Source organism: Condylostylus longicornis, unplaced genomic scaffold (assembly GCF_029603195.1).
Source record: "Condylostylus longicornis isolate FDR11 unplaced genomic scaffold, ASM2960319v2 ptg000005l, whole genome shotgun sequence".
NCBI classification, from domain to species: domain Eukaryota; kingdom Metazoa; phylum Arthropoda; class Insecta; order Diptera; family Dolichopodidae; genus Condylostylus; species Condylostylus longicornis.
This window is the reverse complement of record NW_026577974.1, coordinates 4252739-4277067: the sequence shown is the minus strand read 5'-3', so window position 1 is coordinate 4277067 and position 24329 is coordinate 4252739. Positions and strand designations below refer to the sequence as shown.

The 24329-nt window shown below is 25.8% G+C and overlaps 1 protein-coding gene across 5 annotated transcripts in view; it reads left to right on the top strand.

The window, feature by feature from the left end:
- Positions 1–23196, top strand: part of LOC129616170 (GATA zinc finger domain-containing protein 10-like) — a 39455-nt gene extending 16259 nt beyond the window's left edge. For 4 of the 5 annotated variants that reach the window (XM_055531682.1, XM_055531656.1, XM_055531673.1 and 1 more), the window contains one exon: positions 487–1450. In XM_055531682.1, coding sequence (XP_055387657.1) covers positions 487–1332 — 846 coding nt within the window. In that variant the 3' untranslated portion in view covers positions 1333–1450. Of the gene's footprint in view, positions 1–486; positions 1451–22958 lie in introns of those variants that run through there. The other variant, XR_008697520.1, reaches the window with a different exon arrangement.
- The last annotated feature ends 1133 nt before the right edge of the window (positions 23197–24329 follow it).

The following is a 24329-nucleotide window of genomic DNA, read 5'->3' as shown; positions in this document are numbered from 1 at the left end:
TGCTCGATCTTTTATTTACCAACAAAAAAAAAAATAATATTAAACAGAAGTTTGTACAAAAGGACTGTTTTTAAACAATATCCTTCGCTTGAATCCTATATAAGGAAAAAAAAAAAACAAATGCATAAAATGGTATTATCACCAAACAATTATGATGCAATGCAGCAGCATCATCAAGATTTTTTAAATTTAAATACAAATGGGAGCAATAATCACCATCATAATCATCATCAGTCCCATAATAATCATTCCCATAATAACCATCATCATCATAATCACCATTTAAATTTTTTGAATAATAATGCAAGCAATATAAATAATCAACATTCGCAAAATCATATGCATCAACAACAAAACCAGCATTTTCAATATGATTTTGATTTACAACAAGATTTACATTTACAACATTTACATCAAGATCATAATAATATATTGAAAGCACAACATCAACCAAATAATAATCATCAAACACATTTACATCAACAGCATCATCATCAACTTCATAAGCATCATGAACAACATCCGCAGCAACACCATAATCAAGAATTTGGAATACATTTTCAACAAAATCCATTTATTCATCATCACCAATATCATCATTCTCACCACGATGACGAAGAACTAAGGCAATTAGATGATGATAATATAGAAAAAAATAAATTACAATTACAAAAACCAAATGATAATGAAAATGACCTTCTTAATCAAAATAATTATCAACAACAATATCATCATCGTAATCATCGTAATTCATTAGTAAAACAAATACAACATAATCAACATTTTCAAAATCATTTAAATCATCATCATCATCAAAAGCATTATACAAATAAGCAAATACAAAATCAACATTATTATCATTACCAACAACAACAACAACAACAGCAACAACATGAACTACAACAACTAGAACATCAACAACAACAACAGCAGCAGCAACAAAAACAACAATTTGATATAGAATCACCTGATACATGCCAATTGGCAGCAATTTCTTTAGAATTTAATAAATCAAATGAAAGAATTGATGAAGAAATTTTTGGCAATAATACCAACATTTGTTCTTCACCCTGGCCAATGGAATATGAAAATTCTTCAACATTAGTTTTAAAAAATAATAGCAACAATAATTTAAATAGTAGTGGTAACAACGATATTAAATTATGTACAGATGATGAAAAAATTATTTCTTGGCCTATCTCTCGGCAACAGCAACAACAACAGCAGCAAATACAAAATAATGAAAAACCAAAATTACAGCAACAACAACAACATTCATCTAATAAAATTTATGAGGATGACGACGATATGAATTCTGAGGTAAATAAGTAAAAAAGACAAAAAAATTAGTTTTGTATACAAACCAAACTACTTTTAGAAATCTAAAAGGCTTCCTCTTATTTCTCCTTTCATTTCCATTTTATGTATAAACTTAATTCACAAATTTCTTTCAATTGGGTCTAACAATCAGTATTTTTGAATACAAACATAAGTGTGTACTATGTATAAATTTTAAGAAAATTTTTTGATTACCTTGGCAATATCGATTTTTTTATTTTTTCATAATGCATACTAAAAATTTAAATTCTCATTTACTTACTTTAAAAGAAACTTTAAGTAAACACAATTTCCAGTGTATATAGGTACGTTTTTGTTATTACACGTAGTTAGAGCTATATAGCAAAAACAAAATTCATTTCAAATAGCAAATATAAGAAAAGAATACATGGTAGAAAACTTTTGCATCCTTACAATATGATGAAATTTCATTCAATAACGAAATTTCATTTAAAGAACCTCTTAAATTTTCTCAAAATTTTAAATTAAACTTATTATGTACAGAAGTACAGAGCATTATATTTGAAATTTGATGCAGAGTATACTTTTCAAAAACTTTTAATAATTATTGTGGAACTAATTACATATTATACCTATATTATGCACGTATATATACAAGAGATAGTCACAAACTTTTAATTGAGGGCATACATATAGAAATTGTACGTTTTTATGCATGCATATACTTGAAAAAGTTTTAATTTCAAATTAATACAAATAAATTTTGCATACTTAATATGCAATTCTTGGAAAATTTATAATTTAAATTAGCAAAAATTTTTAAATTTTTGAAAATGGTTCCTCGATTTCCGTCAGATCTCAGTGCAAGCAAAGAATGGGGGCTTCGTTTTCACTTCACGTTTCAAACTATATTGAAGAAATTGAAAAAATTTCACTGTTTTTAACTAGTTTTCCGCCTGCTCATCTGCAATTTTACGTCTCAGATTCATCTGAAATATATTTTATTCATTATTCTTAATTACCATAATTTAAATCTTACAATTTTTACTATATTTAAGGGGTTAATCTTAATAATTTTTCACCATTCCCAGAAAAATTAATGTTCTGCCGATAGTGTTGACATCTTGTACTAAGTTGAGCGAAAAATCATTTTGAATAACAGACAGCTACAAATTATTTTCAAGCAATTTTCTTTTTAATCTGAAACAAAATTAATAAAATTTTTATATGTGCTTGACCTTACATAAATTTTAAAACATGCTTTCTTTAGTATAAAAAAAAAATCAAAATGGTTAAATACCCCGTTTTCTTTCTCGATTCAAACTAATAAAAAATTCACAATTGCACATTTATACTTGCGGAAAATTTATTTTTATTTCAATTCACAAAGCGCATAATTTGAAAAAAATTTTTTAAATAAATATTCATAATAGCTAATTGTTTATTGCCATTGTATACTTATGTGTGAATAATAGCATTTATGTTTAAATAAATTTTAAGGGCCTCAAGCCTATTTTAAACAATATGATAAAGATAAAATTTTAGGATATTAGAGAACATTAGAACATTTTATGTTAAAATATTAAAATTCTCATCATATACATACATTATATTATTTAACATTAGTACAGCAATTGCATAACCGAAGGCGTACATTTATTATTAGGCATTTAATTGCACAAAACATAAAAATATTTCTGTATTTAATTCCCAATATTTTAGTTTAATTTATAATATTTTTATTGTTATGCTAGGGAAATTTTGATAAATGTTTCTTTCTATATTATCCTCCATCAAAGTGCGTGCTTAATAATTACTGAATATAAGGTATAGATGTATAATTTTAATTGAAACGTTCAATTTCATGAGGACTCTTCTTTGTAAAAAATGTCACATGCAGAAGCACCCTTAAACCAGAAAGCCATAGGGATTTATTAAAACATCCCACCGTTTATAAAGCACCGGTTAATCCTCACGTAATTATAGGTTCATCCAAAAGCCACCACCCACAAGTTTGAGGGTGCCACTATATATCCCACCAAGTCTCTCTGGCCAATTTCTTCTCTATCATCATAGCAAAATCTACACAAACTATCCCCAGATTATCCCAATTTATGCAACCCAGTCTGCAATGTCGCGTGAGGAGGTCGACCACCAACTTGGCCTCTTTTCTTTTTCAAGCCAACAGTTCACGGGCCAGGAATGAAAAGTTTTATCTGCCTTATTCCTGACGCCCGTTCTCAACACTCCCGAAAGCAAGTTGTATGTTCACATTTTGTTGCTTTAAAACAATATCAATGCACTAGTTATGATAACACAAGAATTCAACGTAATTTAATGTTAGTCCAAAAGTTGTTAAAACTTTAGGCTACTCTAAAAAATGATGATTTCGGGATTTTTAAAACATTCTAGTTTTTGAATAAATTTCTCAGAAAAGACATTTTTTTCCAATTTTGTGCTTCTGAAATGTACTGAAAAGGGATCAATAAAATCAATTTTAAATAAGTAAACTACCACATTTCTGCTCCAAAAATCTCTTTTTTTTATTTTTAATATTCAATATACTGAAAATTAATTTTCTATAATGTAACGTTTTATTTTATTCACAAAAAAAATCTATTGGCATAAAATGTGATTGAATAGTGGAAAAAAAAAACAAAAAATAAAAATTTATGAAATATGACTGACAATAACAAAAAAAAAAAAATTTTTTTTCTTCTTTTTTTTTGCGGAAAATTCTATAAATTTGCTGCTCTCAATAATCACTTTATCCGAGATATTCAAATGATTTTGATTTACAATAAAAAATTCAAAAGTTTTCAATACTTGCGAAAAAAAAAATGGAGGAAATCGTTAACTTAAAAAAACTGTATGAGTAGTAAAAAATATTTTTTGAAGCATCAAAAACTCTCATTCACCTTTCGCGCTGTTTTTTAAATTTAAAAATAAAAGAACAAATTTCTGCATTTAAAGTGTTCGAGCTTAAACACAAAAAAAACAACAAGAAAAATTTAGTAAAAATTCGCAATATTAGGTGAACAAATTATTATTTTATGCTAAAACTTAGAGAACAAAAAAATCCCCTTTTTCCGGATTTTATACTTTTTTTTTTGTTTCTGGTTACTATAAATATTATGGTTACGATTAAGGATCGAAAATGTGAATTAGTAAACATGAAAGAAATATTTTCAGAAACGGTAACACTTAAAGTATCTTATTTCCTTATAATAGAGTTTCGGATTCTAGAAAATTCAGACTAAAATTATAGTATTCAAACTAAATTTATTCAGACTTTTAAAAAATTTAAATTTGTTCCAGGGTCTACCCTCCCTCCTTTTCTTTGAGCTCCAATCTAATACCTGCCTGGGTATGGTATTATCCGGCCATAATAACGTACGTCCCAGCCGTCTCTATATTCTTTCTTTTATAGTCACGTTTTTGGCTTGTTATCCGTAATCTTCCACAGTTAATTGCTTGTTATTATTCTTGGGCAGAATATTCCACATGTTATTTTTTGGAAACTGTTGATAATAAACCTGTGCATTTTTAATATACATTTTGCCCGGCAGCCGATGTTTCACAGCCGTATAGTAGTACCAATTTCACATATTGCATTTAATATTCTGATCTCGGTGCTCTTTGCCAGGTGGGACAACTTAAATACAAGCCATAGCCGGCCAAAGGCAATTCTTGCCTTTTTTTTTTTTTAATATTTTGAATAATTACCGTGAAAATCTCGGTAAATTTTCAAAATATATAAATTTAGACAGTCAGTGTATAATACACATTTTATCGACCTAATTCTTTTATAAACATAAATTTCAACTTAAATCCCTATAACTATGCAATTTCATAAATATATTTATATTTATTCAAATAATATATTTATAATATACATACTTACATGCATACATCTAGAAGAGGAATACGTATTACAAAATTATTTATTATATATAAAAAAGAAAATTATCCTAAAACAAAAAAAAAAAAACACAAAAAAATCACATATTCTATTGATGGGAAAAAAAGGATAACGGAAATTTACAAATTCAGCATAAGGTATGTGTATTTGTATGTTAATATGGAAATTGTATATGGGACAAAAACCCAATGATTACCTTTGGGAAAAATTCTATAAGGACTTAGAACTGCATTTATCATATAATTTTTGTTCTTTTCTTTTATTTTTTTCGATTTATTTCGAATTTTCTATTCATTCATTTTGAAACTTTTATGATTTACACATTATATAACATTTTTATAGATAGATAAGAATCATGATTTTTGTATTAGTATGACATCTTTATTATTTTTAGAATAAAGAAGATAATAAAACTAAAACCTATATACATATATAATATTTAAAGTTATAAATTTATTACTATTGTATCGATCGTATCGTAAAATTAAGGTATATAGAGATAGTTTTGGCCACAAATACTAGAAGTATAGTTTTCCGGCTTAGAGTACCTAATTTTTAAGAACAATAATATTTAAAAAAAATCGGACGGAATTTGTCTGAATTTACAGAAAAATTATAAAATCCATAGCACTATAGAAGAATGTGAGCTCAACAGGATACAACGAATACAAATTTCTTAAACATTTACAAATAGAACTTCTGCAAACATTACTAATTGAAGACTACTTACTTCTTCTGTTTCGATCATATTTCCAGAACTTAAGTTTTACTAATAAAATTATAATAGTACAGTGAATTAACATAAAACAAGCATTCAAATTATAAATGAGTTTGATTCTTAAAGCGGAAATATCGTAACATAAAAAGTCTGCAAAATTAAGAGCTAATTTCTGTTTAAACAAAAATTGTTAACCGAATAGCTATAGAAATAATTTTTACTAAATATTATTATTAATTAAAATAAATAAATAAATTACAAAATACAATAAAATCGTTTCATATACATTTAACTTCTCTCGTAATGGAAACACTTTCAGTGATTTATTGTGGTTTTCAGACCAACGCTGTAACATGATGACTTCATTTTGTGTATTCAATTTATTTCATTAAAAAATTTTCGACTCATAAGGAAAATTAATAAATATAATATTTTCTCTTTTAATCTCAATTTATTACTCCATCTTTTAATCACCAATCACCAATTCAATATTTTCAACAAAATTGAGTTGAAGTATTTTTTGTCTCTAAAATTTTATATCATTCTAAAGTTTTGATGCCCAATTCTAAATATTATAAGAATCACCATAGCTATACATAGATTGTATATATATATATAAACATTAAATAATATAAAAATGTGTCACTGCAATTCTAAGTGAGTAAATATAATAATGATAAAAATGCTCTTGAATATCATTTTTTTTTCTTTTTTGCTCTCTTCAGTTTCTTCCTTGTCATTTATATAAAAATATTTGAAGAGGTGCTCTTTCAACACGTCAAAGTTTTTGAAATTTTATTTTTTATCTTAATATTAAAAATTTTCCTATACAACAATTTTATGATCATTGAAAGTGGCAAAAAAAAAAAGTAACAGTTTTTTCTGTGAATAGAAAAAATGAGGAGAAAAAAAAGGTGAATTTTCTTTTTTAAAAATTTAACAAAAAAGTTTTTAAGTACATGATTTTTAGCTCATTTTTAAGAGGATAACTGATTTCTTTCATTTACTATTTTTGTTACTATATGATAATATTCTTGTATAATGTGTGTATGTATGCATAATGTAATATTGTTGATATAAATTGAAAAGGACACGCGAATGATAGGCACCAGAAATTGAAATTGTCAAAGTGTTTTAGAGAATTTTTAAGTGTTCTTAGCTTTTAGTGTATATGCGTCGCAGTTTTTTATATTAGTTTTCAAGATTCTTATATTCATTTTTGTTTTTTAGGAATATGTAAGGCATTTCTAAAATAATGAGGCACATCACTTTTATTATAATTGTGGACAACTGTTCTATATTGGTTGTTGCAGTTTATCCCTTGAAGAATATCAAATCTTACAAAATTGTTCTCAGAAACCTTCGTTATTCAAAATATAAGTCATCTAGTAGCACAGCTGGGTAGTAAAACTCTGTTTCAATCACCAACAAAAGATCTAATAAATCAAGTGGGAAAATTATGGAAAATCTCAATAAGATCATAATGCAGGAAAATATAATTTATACAATGTCGTCAGTCGTGTCCTCTTCTTAAACTGCATGAATTCTTCCTTAACTAAATCATAACATTCTTTATCAAAAACTTGTCAACATGCTAGTAAGTTAGTTGATTTACGTTTATGTTAACAAGATGTTGCTAAATATCAACATTAAGTTTCATTCACTTTATGTTTAATACTATAGAGAAAACCATTACGATTGTTTTTCTCATTATTTATATGTGTCAATGGTGTCAATTAATTTAACTAATATTCTAAAGCATACTATAATATTTTTCATTCGAAAAAAAACAAAAGCGTGAAATTTTGTAAGACAAAAATCACAAAGAACCGTAACATTGTAAAATATTAACAGTATTTTCAAATATTTACAAAAATCATTGAATCTATAAAATGAAATTTAAAACTTAACCTCAAATCACCTCACAATTTTTGATAATTTACTTAATTTTGATAATTTACTTAATTTTTGACAATTTACTCAATTTTGGACAACAATACATAACTTAATAAATGGATTCAACTGTTCGACTTAAGTATTAAAATGATTTATCGGGAATTCAAATAAAAAAATGAAAATTCTATTTTTACATAAATCTAGATTGCTATATACAAACGCGCACGCACACTCAAATGTACAAAATTATTTGTCGTCCGACATATTATCTGTAAATATACTTACAAACTATAACAATTTTCTTTGATTGAATGAATCAGCGTGGAAAAAAACCCTGAAGTCATTATTCAAGTATATTTAAACAAAACTTTACTGCGTTTGTGTTATTCATAAAAAAAAGAATGAAACAAATAGCAATTAATATTATCTTTCATACTTTAGGGAAATTTCTATAATATTATAATACAATATGCATATGTAAACAAAATGTACACAACACCACTCACATCATAATACAAACTCAAGTATCCGAGTACGTTCATAATATAAAAGTATTACACAAAATTTATTCAAGGAAAAAAAAAGGATGTCATCATTATTTGTGAATCTTGACCATTTTTAAATATTTAAGAAAATTTCATCTCTTTCTTTGATTTTTTTTATGTTTATTTTGTATTTATTCTTTATTTCAATGAAGTTAAGTACAAGATTTTAAAAAGAGAGGTCTCTGAATAATTTACATAAAAAAGAAAATGTTTATTTGTCAAAAAGATAAGTAAACAAGGGTAAATGTAGTAGTATACTTGTCTACAATTAATGTATACACATACAATGATTCTGACAAAAGCTGAAAAATGCTAGATTTTAGAGAAATTTTAGTGCCTGAGAAGTTTTCGGTATTGAAGGCCAATTGGCTTTTAGGCTAACCTTAATCATATCAAATTTATTCATAATTAGGTAGATGAATATTAATATGAATTATTTTTATCGTAATTCCGAAAATGGCCAAACCATATATGTATAGTTTACGGCAATGTCAGTAAATTAACTTAAACTCAATTAATGAGAACAACTATGAATTAAACATTAAATTTTGTATCAAACTTTCTTCATTATATTTTTGTGTATAGTAATGATTTACGATAATCAAATAGCGCCTAATACTATGCACATATGTATGTGGTGAAAGTGTATATAAAATAAAATGTTGAGATAGTGTATTAACTAATAACATTTTTATGTCACTCTTAAACTTAAATATTACTTAATACATGAACTTGATAACAAACTATATTAATATGAAAATTGCCTATAAAATTCTGTGGTCTCATGAGAAAACTGCCTAAATGAAAAAAATGTGTTTCCAATAGAAATTTTGAGCTTTTGATAGGGTTCGACATGTCATTGAGCAAGTTTAAATGAAAAATAATGGCTAAATGAAAAATAAATTTAGTTCGAGAATGATTAATCCATCCAAGCTGATAAAGATACTGGGAGTGATCTGAAAAAAGTTGTACGTGCAGCATATAGAAGAGGAACAGTCGAAAAATTCATACATTTAATTTTCATTCAGTGTCATGCTGAAAAAACCGTTTCCGTCTCCGAAATAGCCTTGAACTAAATGATTATATATTTTTTATAATTTTTACCTTGAACAAAATTATATCATTAAGTTTGTTATTTAGAATGTCCAGATACTTCAATTTCGGAACGGCAAAATTTTTTTAATAATAAAATTCATTTTTGTTAAGAATTTGTGTTTAAGGCCATTTAAATAATAAAGATCTATGGTGTAATAATTCGGTAAGCTTAATATAAATAATTGAAAATTTATACATTGCGTTAAGGGCCTTGATATTTTACGTAACCAGAACATAAACGTATTACATAATATAATCGTTATTGACGCAGTTTAATTTCCAAAAAGGACTTAATTTCTTTTTTCTTGTAAATAAAGTTGAAAAGAAAATTTTCTACTACAATTTTTTGTTATAAAATATTAAAGATGGTAGGGAATTGAAAGAGAATTAAATGATTTATAAATGGGGCTATTTTATACATAGAATTTGATTTTACCTTCCTTACTTTTTAAGATAAGTAAATATATCTACTTATTCATCTTTATAATATTTAAAAGTATACGTAAATAGGTACATAACCTAGGTAAAATGAAGGATATTTTATTACAAAATCTCAAAAAGAATTTTTCTTTTTCTCATTTTAATAAAGAAAACGTTATTGTATACGTGAATGCATAAATACATAGATTTAGAGTTTTGTATAAAGGTTAAATTTTTTAAAAGGAAATTTTATAAAAAATTTATTTTATACGTTATGCTAGTTTAAATTTTTACAATATAGAATAGGAAGGAGTTACAAAAAAAGAGATTTAATTGATTAAATTCAAGAAATGTGGAAAGTAGCAAATTCCGGTCGTCATTTTAGATATTTTAATTATTTGGAGTTAAGATCGTAATCGTTAATTTCAGGGGTTTTGAATTATAAATTATCTAAAATTTGGTTAAAGTTTGATAGCTATAGCTAAAGAGAGTAGAGAGAGTACCTATAAATTATGTTATAGGGAAATAATGTTTTCAATATAAGATCTTAACTTTTTATTTAGATCCTACAAAACGAAAATTGAGGTGTGCGAGGCGGAGGACAAATGTAGCCTTTATGTGACCATTTTATAAATTTGGGCCATAGCGGAAACGGGAAGAACTCAGGAAGAAGGGGGAAAGGCTGAGATTGGAAACATGTAGGGTATCTGTTTTGAGATGTGACAGACCAAGGAGCTTCTGGTCAATAATAGGAACCAAATAAGAATGCTCATGTGTCTTCTAATGGGACACTGCTGACTCAAAGCATACATGTGGAGGTTGGACCTGGAAGTTGAGTGCACTTGCAGGTTCTGTAAGGAAAATTGAGTAGACTTCGATGCCATTTCTCTGGAAAGGAGCGTTTTAGGCGTGTTAACTGGATAGGGGAAGAGCAATATATACCAGCCTCTTTAGTTACGGTGCATTGTAACGCCATCTCTAGTGTAATATAGTCTTATCTTGGTCGTGTATCTTAAACGATGTAAAATTATAATTGACGAACGGAAAGACGAAAAGGAAGAATTAAATTATTAGGCATATTTGTTCAAAAAATTTTACTTAAACTGAGTACTTAGCAAAAAAATTTTTTTTTTAATATAATGGGATAATCAGACGTTTTCAAAGAAAATAAAATAATTTTTTTCTTTTTATAAATTTTTTTGCTTTATTTGAATTTTAAGAAATTGTGGAATAATTTTGCTTAAAACATTTTTTTTAAATCCTTGCAAATAGTTAATTGCAATAGTTACAAATCCGTTTTTATTTGCTTTTTTGTTGCTGGTCTTCTTTTTAATTCAAAGAAAAATTTTGATTACAAAAACAATTTTTAAAATCAAGAATTTCTTCAATGAAATGAGTAAATTCAGGTCAAGTTTCATTTTTTATTTTATTTACTGTTTTTTTTTTGTTTATAGCATCGGTTTAGCGTCGAAATTCTGTCAAATGAATACTTGAATTATACTAATTTGCGTATGCTTTAAAGATTCTTCTCTAGGACATTATACAAAACGTGCCAATAATTGCAAAAAAAAAAATAAATTTGTGAAATGAATTTCTTTCTGTGACGTCATTCATTTTTCTCTTAATAATTTTGATCACGATGTGTCAATAATTTCTAATCCAGTTTATAATTTTTTTTTTTTAATTTCTTGTATTTTGACATTTTATTTTCACTAAAAAACTAATTTTTTATTAGATACACAAAACAACATTTTAATTTAAAATTCATCGTTTAAAAAAATATTTATTTTTGATTTCATTGCAAAACATTTTTTGCAAACTAGTGTAAAAAATTTTTCATTACCAATTAACTGATTTAAAGACAAAATGTCATAATAATTTACAAAAAAAAAATTTTTCTTTACTTTCAAAGAAGTCAGTTTGGTATTTACATATACACACCAACAGCATAATGTGCTCAAGAAATCAAAAATTAAAATCAACTTCTTATAAAAGACGATTTTAAAATTGAAAATTATAAAAAATTTGAATCAATTATAAGAATAGCAAAAGTTGTCAAACTGCTTTTATACGAATTCAATTTAAAATTTCATTCAACACATTATTATAAAACATTATTATAAAAGACGTACAGTGAAAAAAGAGAAAACTAGAGAATCTCAACAAAAAAAAAAAAAATTGTAATGAAAACATATTGAGAGTTTTGAAGTTTGATCTCAAAAAAAAAATAACGCAACGATTGAATACGAATACGATTAATTTTATTGAGAGAAACAGAAAAAGCAAGTAAATCATCAAAAGAAATCAATAGATCAAAGTAAACTGGGTCAGGAAATCAGAACAAAATAGAAAAGATCAATGGATTTCTTTTACGCGCTTCTAATACTCGTATCGTTTATCTTTTCGTTTATGAATGCAAGTACATAATGATATACAAATTGTTAAAATGTATTACAATATTCTTATTTTCTGTTTTAAAGTAAAAATTAATCAAATATAAATAATCATAAAAATTTTGTATTTACTATAGTGCTAATCAATGTTCACATTGAAGAGATGAACAAGGCATACAGTGAAAATATAAATTATCATTATCTGTCATTACTTTTTAATTTTGCTAAAAAATTTAAATTGCAGTACATATTTACATATCTATGTATGTTATGCTAAAAATTTATATATAAATCTAAATAAAACTCGGGTAATAAATTTCGGCGAAACGAAGAAATCTGCTAATCACAAATCAATTTAATTTTAATTTTAAAATTAAATGTGACAATTTGAATAGAAATAATTTTCGGAACACATTTTTCCTATTTTTTTAAATTGAGAGAAAAATATGTATGTATGTAAATGTATTTGAAACGTATTTCTTTCTCTTAAAAACGCTCTTAGCTCTCTCTAATATATCAAAATTAGTCTTCTTAATTAGTATAACCACTGATATAACCATTAACAAGAAATTCAATGCAAGATGATCGTAATTAATTCGGTAAAGAACTAAATTTCCAAGTTTAACCTAAAATTTAATTTATTTTCACATCATATTACAATTTAAAAGTAATAGTAGAGCAACAAAATTTCATTTATAAATAATTACCTTTAATTTTCATACCAAGTCTTTTCTCGCACTTCAACTCACCTCACCTAAAAATATAGAGAAAATTTAATTTAAGTGAAATTTTATAAATGAAAAATAATTTTATGTAAAATTTGTTTATCTTTAATAAAAAAAAAAATACACCTACTTTAAGCCATTTTTGCTTAGAATTTAGAATTTAGATAATCAGTAACCTTGAAATTTTCACGATTTAAATATTAATGCAGAAAATTTATTTCGAATTTGGTGTGCAAATTACTCTGTAGAAGATATTAAGGTTATAAGGAGTCAATTAGCATTAAAGGTCGCTTTATTGTAATATTCAATTAATTTTAATAATATTTTATGTTAAGTAACAAAATTTTTATATGTTAGTATTGGTATTTAATAAGTATGTAGTTAATATATGCAATTAATATATAAATTTTATTATAATTTCGAAAGGATAATAAATAAAAATTATTATTTATTCTCTTATTATTGAACACCCATATATATAATAAATTTAATTCCAGTTGTGTAATAGACAAGTTGACACAATATTGTTAAAAACACACGACGCAAAACAATGAAAGACGAGGATTTTATCCATTATCTCCGAAATTGCATATTTTCTGTGCCGTAATTTGAAAATTTTGAAATAGGATTTTAAGTAAACTTGTACACTATGGGTTTTGATACTTTATCCTCATAGAGATGTTATATGATATAGCACCAAATTTCAAATGTCGAATTTTCACTGGGAACATACTTCTGCATGGTAGAGAAGCGTAAGTAAATTATTTCTAGAGAGATGTCTGTCTGGAAAGATGAGAGCTCTATAAGTTTTTTTTTGAAACATCAGAGCTCAGAGTGTAAATAATATTTAATAGCGTAAATAATTTTCGACGTCACAATGTGTTTTATTAGTGACTGCCTTCCATCCAATAAGAAAGGCTATATAAAGGCATCCAATTTCGTATTTCGAATTTTCGGTGGGAGTGTGCTTTTCCATGGTAGAGAAGGGTACGGAAAGATCGGGGTTCGGAAAGCGAACTATGGTTCGATTTTACGTTTTTTAAATTTTATATTTGAGTTCTGATTATTACCGAAACTAACTGACAAACTTCTAAGGGAATTCGGTTGGCACAAAGCGAAGCTTTACTACGAATCAAAATTTAATTTTTCTTGGTATTTTAACTAAAAGTTTACTTACCATTGCCGTCGGTGAATGTTAGCCACATTAAATTTATATTTATTTACTAATCACATAAATCACATTTATTAGTTGAATCTAGTACGTGGCACTTTAGTAAAAAAATTAAATTTTTAAATTCTATGTAAATTTTTATGTTATATTTAATATTATATTAAATTCTATTTACTATGTTATATTTAATTTAAATTTTACTACTTTACTATTTAACTATTTTTCGACTTTACATCATTTTTATAATATTGAACCAATAACCAATTTGGTAGTTCAAATTTCAATTTATAAAATAAAAAAAACTGAAGAAACAAGAACAAAATTTTTTGAAATAAATAAAAATCCATTTTAATATTCTAAAACTTTTATGGGCCATAATAGTTTTGTGTTACACACAAAGTATTAAAATTGATTTTTCAAAATAGCAAAACTACGTTGGTTGAGGAAAGAAGTAGGATGGGAATTGAACACAAAAACCAAAAATTTTTAAATTTTTTTTTTCAATACCGGCACATACACACATTTAAATAATCAGAAGTTTTTACTCCTTTTTTTATAATACTAAATTAATCTTACAATATAACCATTCTAACACACAAAGTCCTTTTATCCTTGAGCTTTACTGTAATAATATTGTAGTGACAAAGTAAAAAAAACCAAATTCTATATCATATCTTTATCATAACTACTGTACGGTACTACTATTGTATATAGAAAATTGTGATATTCTTTGTGTCACTACCATTATTCCCAAAGGGATCAAAATAAAGTAAAATAAAACTAGAATAAAAAAGAAAAAGAGGAAAAAATCAAATTTCAAATCAATTTCTATTAGATCTCCTTACTCTCTGTGTGTGAAGAACATATATAAGAACCAATATATGTGAAAATCATTGAACTTTTGTGTCTAGTTTCATATTATATGCTTATAGTATGGGCAAATAAATTGAAACCATCAGACAATCTATATATATTTATCTCATGAGATATAAAAATTTTAATTTTCTATATGAATTCAGAAATTTGTGTTTATTATGAGTAAGAAACCTGTACATGTGTCTACTTACTCTGGTGAATGGATGCAAGTGAGTAGGTAAATAAAATTTTCAATTTATATTTAAAAAAAAATATTATAAAATTTATCACCACCAGATAAATAAGCATACCAAAAAAAAAATTTTGTTGAAAATTTAAGAATTTTAAGGGCGTGAATCGTGAGGAGCAGAGGTTAATATGAAAGACAATTTTCTTTTTTCCGACAATTTTAATTTAAATTAGGAATAATGGTATTAATTGAAAACAAGAATTGTTCCCATGGTAATTTCTATTCTCAAAGCAACAAGTTGTGATTTCAGATCGAAGAACGTTGTAGAATTCGGTACATTTCCGGTTAGTGTTCTTCGATGTCCGCCAAATATAAATAATTACTATAAATTTTCGTTTTTTGATATACTTATTCAATATTTTAATGCTTTACTTGCAAAGGCTTCACGTATGGGTAACCGGGCGGGGCCGGCTCTCCTACTTATTCTACTACTACTACAGTAGTACACTTGATTTAGTTGAACTGAGTTGGACCTTCACTAAATCACATATTTAGTTATCCATTTGTGAGGACACTTTGTATATAATAAGGTTCGATTGTCATGTAGGTTGTAAAATCAAAAATAAAAAACAAAATGAACTTAAATTTTATAGGACAGATTTTTTTTTTTTTCGTTTGTATTAAGAAACGTTATACTACTGTTACAGGCAGGACTATAAAGGTTTATTGAAAAAAATTTTTTGTGTCATAATTGTGCAACAATGTTTAGCCCTTTTTTTTTTCTTTTATAATTTTTTTTATATTTTATTCGCTTATGTAAAAAAAGATAACGGAATTGGTTTAAAAAAAAATATCCTCTCTTTATTTTGATTTTTTTTTCATCCTTTTATTATTCTGTTGTCAAAAATTTACAGGATGTCCTGCGAATATTTATAAATGTAAAAAAAAAAACGAGAGAGAGAAAAGAAACAATTATTTATAGTAAAAGGAGAAGATGATTTAAATGAAAGCCTTTCACACCTCTTACATACATTATATACATATAAGTATAAAGAAAAATTTCCTTCCTCTTATGAAAATTTATGGTTTTAAAAAATTTCTTTTGTATTGGTTATTAAGTGCCCATAAAAGTTAAAATTGTTAATGCCATGCATACTTTTGTGTATATAGGAAAGATGAACCTCTTGACATTATCTCGTATATATATTTTATTATCGTTCAGACATAAATTATGTAAATTGATTCTCAATAAATTTTTATGTATAGAAAGTACACTTAAATTTCTGTATAATAAATGGCTTTCGGTGTTAAATTGAAAATGCAAGTTGATAATATTGTGTTGCTGCTTAAATTAATAATATCGAATTAATCTTGTTGTATTAACCCTTTTTCCGTTGACAGTATTGTGGAGAAACTTGCCACGAGTATTTTTGGTAAATTATGTTTAATGATTCTTAACAAAAGTTTGTTTTCTTTTTAGATTTCATGAAATATTGTGCCGGAAGCAAGGAGTCATTTTGTGATTAGTTTTACCATGAAATTATATTTTCAAAAATATTACCTATATTATATTATAAAAACCATTATGATATGACTTGTGATTGACGATAACTGATCCAAATAATTTTCAATTTAAAATTGAATGAAACACTTTGTTTTTAATTGAGTTCTATAAAATCAGTTTCGTATTGCATTGGATTTGAAACCTTACAATATTGGATTTGGAAATACTTGTTTCTGATTCAACTAGGGTTTGAATCTAAGATATCTTCTGCTGACATGACCACTGCTATGAATTCTAATTATTGCACTTTGAATAACTCTTGCCTGCCTATTTTTTGTCTTTGGTGCACCTTATATCTTTAATAATGAATATTTTTTTTTTTTTTAAGTAAAAATCGATTAACTTAGTTTTTTTCCTCAATAAATGCATGTTTATATACATATGTATATATTATTTATATATATGTATATCGATATGTTATATTGAAAATTTAATTAAATTATGGAAAAGAGAAACGAAATAAATTGAAAAGCAAACACCTGTACAATTTTTATAATCCCAAAATTTAATTATAATTTTAATCTAATTTCTATATTGTTATATTCATATATATATAGTACTAATATTGTATTGTACTTAGTACACAATATATACGTACATAAAAATTTAGTAAATTCTGTATTTGCGTTTGTTTTATATACAAAAATAAATAAGAGGACAATTGTCCATTTAAGTTACTTAAAATATGCTTAGAACACGAAATAAAATTTAATTAAATTTTTTAATTGTAATATCCTTAATATAAAAAGAGTACTAATATAACACTTATGCATTAGCGTTCCAGATTGACATTATTTTAATTTTTCACAAGAATGGGCATTTTACACAAGAATATAACATTTAAGACAGCCGCAACTCGAATTTTTGTATACTCGTATTCTTCATTAAAATAGCGTTTCAGACAGACGAAATTCCAATTTTTCGTCATTTTTCGAATAAATTGCTTTCCAGGCAGAAACGATTTTGATTTCTGACCATTTGTCAAAAAGTAGCGTTGCCGACATACACAATTCCAAATTTGGCGTATTCTTCATACAAATGGCGCTTCAAAATTCAAAACTACATATTAAATTTCAATTTCAACTTTCAATTCTCAACTCCATTCCACATTATTCTTCTTTCGTGTTCATACAACTGCAAAAAAATTTAATAACCAAATATATAAATTTAAGTAACATGTAAAAAATAAATGTTACTTAGTAACATTATTAAGTATACGATCAGACAGTATAGAAAATATTTTGAATTATGAGTAAATATGTCATTTTTTATGACATTTTTCAACTCTTACGTAATTTAATAGACAGAGATACTATTAAATGTATAATTACTCCACAAAAATATTTAAGTTTTATGAAATGAAAATGTTTTTAAAATAATAAAAATTATTTTTGTTTTTTTGTATAAAATATGAAAATTTCTTATTATTTAAGAAAAAAGAAATTTCAATTTTCTTGATTGTACACAAATTCTATATGAATACAGAAAACTCTCATTATATTAAACTATAAGCACTCGAGAAATAAAACTTACGATTTGACTTAAACTCTCATAACATATTCCGTATGTTATGAGATTATATCATGACTCTCCCGATGAATAATACTTCTAACTACATACCAGTCTTTATAAAGAATCATATTAGAGGAATTAGTTTCGTTTATTTTCCAGTAGATGGATTTCAATTTAATAATTGTTTGAAATATTAATTATATTGAAAATTAGAATTTTTTTTTTGTATACAAATTTTCACAATTTTAAAAATGAAAATCATTAGAATGTCAGAATTTTTTTTAGAATCGCCTTGTTTTCATCAGAGCGTCATTGGGCGTACAATTACAAGTTGCCTATCAAAGGTACCCAGTTGTTTTAAGAAATCTATCTTAATCCATGATGTCATGCCCTTCTTTACGTGGGTGATTCCATATCATTAGTTCAAGTATCCTATATGCTACTATATTTTTTAATCAACCCTTATTCTATAAACCATATTACATACTTTAAGAAAAATGAACAATGAATGCATTAAAATTTTAAATCTATTTGCATTTCTAAATAAAATTAAAAGACATTTTTTAATAAATGAAAAACAAAAAGGAAAAAAAAAACATTTTAAAATTTACATTTTAAACTAAGAAAAACAACAAAATATTTGTACAAATGACTCATACATACATCCACACTTGCACACAAACACATTCATGTATTTTATTTATTTTCTAAAGTCCTTTTTTTTTCATTTTCATTTCATTTGCAGAAAAAAAATTTTTTAATATTATTATTTGCTATTCTAAGAGCAAAAGAAAAAAAAAATCCAACTTAAAAAATTATTATTAAAAATTGTAATTGAAATGACAGAGAAAATTGTACTTATTCACATTTTATTTGTTTATATGTAGGGTTTCGAAATTTATTCTGATAGTGTCTTGACCTTATCTATATAAATATAAGTACATTTAAAGTATACTGAAAGTGGTTTTGAAATATTGAACAGCAAGTTTGATTAAAATTTTTGAAATTTTGTACAAAAAAAAACTTGTAAGAACTGTCATATGATTACTTGGCATCCTTATAATTTTCTTAAAGCGCTCTTGATCACAATTGTCTAAAAACTCTTTTGCTCGCCGAAACCCCGGTCGCATCCTCTACAGCCCCAGTATTTTCTCTTCCATTTCGCTTCCTAGAACTCAGAGACTTTGTTGGGTCCATTCCTGAAAAAGGGTTCTGGACTCGCAAAGTAACAATTGATCGCCTGTCTCATCATCCCCGGCAGCCGGTACAAAGTCACTCGTTGAGTTTAATGAAACATTTCTATCTGCCAAGAAATTTGGTAAGAGTCCACTATTGCTATAATGGCACCCGCAGTGGCCTTTAAATTATTAATATTAAAGGTATAAGCACAGTTTGTTACCGAAATTATAATTTTATTAATTGTGATTCTGGACTCTTACCTTCCTATATAATTTCATATATGTACATTAGTTTCATAATGGTTGAAGAAACTTGAAACTACTTAAATAAATGAACGCATCGAAATACAAAATTATCCTTATGTGTCATAAAATTATTTTAAACACTTACATACTACTTTATTTATATTAATTCGTACGTATGTGTATGCAATTAGATTTCTTGTCATTTACATACTTATGTTACACTTTATATACATGTGTAAATAATAAACTTTTCAAAACTTTTTAACAAACAATATTATCGAATCCATAAAACCAACCAATATATAAATATGCGAATATTGCGTAAGTACGTACATACATACACACATTCTCAATTCAAATAAATTTTGTCCTTGTAATAAAAAAAAAAACACAAATTTGTTTCTTCTTTTTAATTATCTATTTTTAAAGGCAAAAAATAATGAAAAATAAAAAAAAATAAAGAAATTTTTGTTATTTATTTATTCATTATACTTAATCCTTTTACATAATATGTCATAAACACAATATATAAATATGACATAAATGTATGTATGCATATATGTATTTGATATTTTCCAATGTAAATTTAAAGTGCAAGGATTTTTTGCAATATTTCTATATCCTTTAATTTCTTTATTTTTTTTTTCAGAAATTTTGAAAATTTTATAATTTTCTTTTTCCTCACTTATTTGATCTATTCTCAGTATATTGTAACGCAGCAAGTCATCATTGTTGTGGGTTTTTGCATTCGGAAGGCAATTGTCATTACTACAGTTCAGCAGGAATGGATTTGAGGGACATTAAACCATAAATTTCTCACAATTAGAAATTTTGTATGCACAATTCCATTGCGTCATTTCGATAAATTTACGCTCTTAAATTGAGTGTATTTTATATAATCGACATAAGAGAGAACGATTCAATAATTTTAAAAATAAACTCCGTTTTCCTAAGTCCGAAACTGTATATTATATACGAACTCGTATAGTAAACAATGAGAAAAGCAACCTTTATTAAACCTTTGATTGTTTTTCTATAAAAAATATAGATATTTGGATTTAATCAGTTTCAGTTGTATACGGACACTATTAAGTATTATATAAAGTAATTTTGTGCCATCAACTCTTACATAAATATGTACATGTTCACTCATAAAGGCACTTAGTAATTAAAAATTCAATTTAATTTTATTTAAAATACAAAACATACAAAAAAAAAAATGACACAATGCAAAGGGAAATTACTCACTTATTAGAAATGTATATGTGGGCCCACACACACATACACACACAAAATATTTAATTTAAAATTGCAATCAAACCCTCTAAACACATTATAATATTATCATGTGATTTCACACACACAAATGGTGATTATGTATGCATATACATACCATTAATTTGCTTAAGAGATTTTAAATTTTAAAATTTTTTTAAACAATTGAAGGATTTTTGATTGCAAAATCAGAAAAACGGATTGAAATTTTTTATTTGATAAGTTTAAGGTTAAGATGAACAAGAAAAATTCATTGATTTCGTTATCTCTTATTGCATATATACATATATATATATATATATACATCATTTTCTCGACCTTAATCAATTTTCAAAGGATATTTTATTTCCCTTTTGCAATTACAAAAAAAAACATTTCAAAAGAATCGTCGTATAACCTTCAAGTATTAAATTCAATATAAACTTAATTCAAGTGTAAATTTAATGTTATGTGCATTTTAAAATTTTATAAGGATTACATACAGAGTAACGTAACGATATCCTTTTATAATAAATAGCTTGATTATTAAATTTAGAATGCTCAATAATTTTACTTTGCTACGTCTACTTGATTGATTTTATGCGCTTTTATATCTGCTTATACTTGATAAATTATCGCATTTTCAATGTTGAGGTCATCTATGTATATTCTAAATGAGAAAATTGGTTTGATGTTTGTTGAGGTTTTTCGTCTCATGTTTCAAGTTCAAGTTCTACTTTTCAATTTTTGGTTGAAATTGAATTAATTTTTCATTATTAAAGTTGCATATTTATTTGAAATTTGAAAACAAATATAGAAATATATGTCGGTTGCTAGATCAGCGTAGATTGACAAGATACAACATAACTAAATGGAGATATGGAACATATAGCTATGCTGAAAATAAGGGACTTCATTATCTGGTGAGTCCTCCCTGGTATGTACGCAATAACAACTCATATTTATATTGATATCTTCGAAGTAATTGATGAAATAAGGAACTGTGTCATAGAAATATAGGCTACCGAGGCCTCTCAACTTAAAAAGAAGAGGGTTAGCACAGAAAGACTGAAACGAACGGAAGCTCTCGAAATAGCATAAAGTTCTGAAACAACACTTCCATGCCTTCCTTCGCGGAATACAGACAAAAAAGAGAAAAGTTTTCAAAAATAGAAAACTAATGTAAATATGAATAAGAAAATTAAAGAGGAGAACAAATTCTTGAACAATTTTCCCTATAAAATTTAATTATAATTTTAATTTATAAAAAGAAAATTTTAAAATTAAAAATTTTTGTCTAGTCTAAAGATTATTAAAATAAAATTGAAAAACTTTGATGTAAATAAAAAATTTTTAATTCAAAATATGCAAAATTATTTAATGCATTTTTAATCTGAGAAGGTGTAGGTATAGGTACAAACGTATAGGTTAAAAGAGAATTTTATGATAATCCTTGTCTGATCTTATAATATTTAAATATAGTTTTAAGTAACTTAAAAATTATTTAATCTTCAAAGATCAAGACAAAAAGTTCAAAAAATCCTTTTTCCATTTAACAAAGTTGTGGTGTTGGTAGGCAATTAATTTTGTATTTTTTTCATAAATTTGTTTTAATTTTTTGTAAAAAATATAAAAATTTTTGCAGAGGTTGTTCCAAATATCTGTAGGAAGATATCCACATGTTTACACTACACATTTTGTCATTCTAGCTCTTTTAGGAATGAATTTTGGAGCAATATCACTCATATCAATTAATTACAATCAATCAATTAATTCACCACCGAACGCATTATAGGTCAAAATTTTTCCTATAATAAATATAAATTGTTGAAATTGTTAAAAATTGTTGAAATTGTTGAAAATTGTTGAAATTTTTGAAAATTGTTGAAATTTAACAATAAATTTTTATAAATTAACAAAAATTTTTTTTTGATCTAACAGTAATTAACTTAAATTTTTCTTTTCTATTTTTCAGGTACGTACAAAAAAATTATTATAGAAAAATAGTTCAAGAAATTTTATAGAAAGGTAATTAATTTTTTTTTTAAATTTGTTTTGCAAGTATTCTGTTTTAGAAAGTAATGTCTAAATGACAAAACACACATTTTGGGAGCATGAGGCTACTACAAGCCATCAAACTCAATTTTGAGCCAATATTTTTATTTCTTCTAATGTTTTTTCAGTTAGGGCCAATTCTTTCGGGACTAATCTCCTTCCATGTTAACTGTGTTACACCCATTTAATTGTGCCAGTTCCATCCCATCGCATGTTGCGCCTAATTCACTTTCATTTTCTTCTTCTGCTGCGGAATTCTACTCATTGATGAGTCGTCCAGAATTTTGTATTTGCTGTTCGTCTTGTCCAGTGCACGTTACAGAAAACTCTTAAGAATTTATAGCATTGCTTACAGTTTCTTTGTGTCGGCATCTTTATCGTACAAGCCATATCCTGCTCCCATATTTTTAGTCTTGTGGATCGTTTTAGTTGTATTTTTAAGGTTCTTATCTGCCGCCCCTTTCGTCCTATATATAAACATTTGAATATCTAAAAGTTTTAGGCTGTCAGTGTATACCAAAAATAAAGTTTGAATTTCCACAATTAATTGAAAAACAAATATTATTATTAACCATAAAGTAATGCTAATAAACGGACGGATGAGTATTCAAAATAACAAGTATATATATAGCACATAACCAAATTTATATTAATATAATAAAGAAATAAATCCAAATAAGAAATATTTAATTTTTTTACCAAGATTTGTTTTCTTCTGCCTGTTCTTGTTTTGTTTGTGTTTTTATTCCTTGAAAAATGCCAAATCAAATAAATATAATGATCATAATTATAATCTAACACAAACATATGCACCACACACTAATATAACGTTCTTATTACATAACATTAACATAATGTTATTGCTTTCTCTGCTTATATGCTCGTATATTTAAGACGTATGCATGAATGTGTTTGTGTATGAGCTTATGATTCATTGGAATCTTTTTATTCTGATTACTTTATTTATTTTTTATATAATATTTTACTTTTTTGTTATTCTTGCAATTGGCACATTTTAATAAAATGAAATTTATGTACGAATGTTTATGTATAAAGTATATTATATATTTTCTTTATTGTATTTATGTACAAAATATGAGAACTCTAACAATGTAATGTGAATTCGGCCAAAATTCATATACGAAACAATAGAATATGTTTATATAAACGATGAAGAATGAGTGTTTGTGTGTAATTGTGTATATGTTTATTGAAAAGATTAACTACATACATACATACTTCTATAGTTAAAAAAATACACGATAAGATTCTTATGAAAGATTTGAGCACA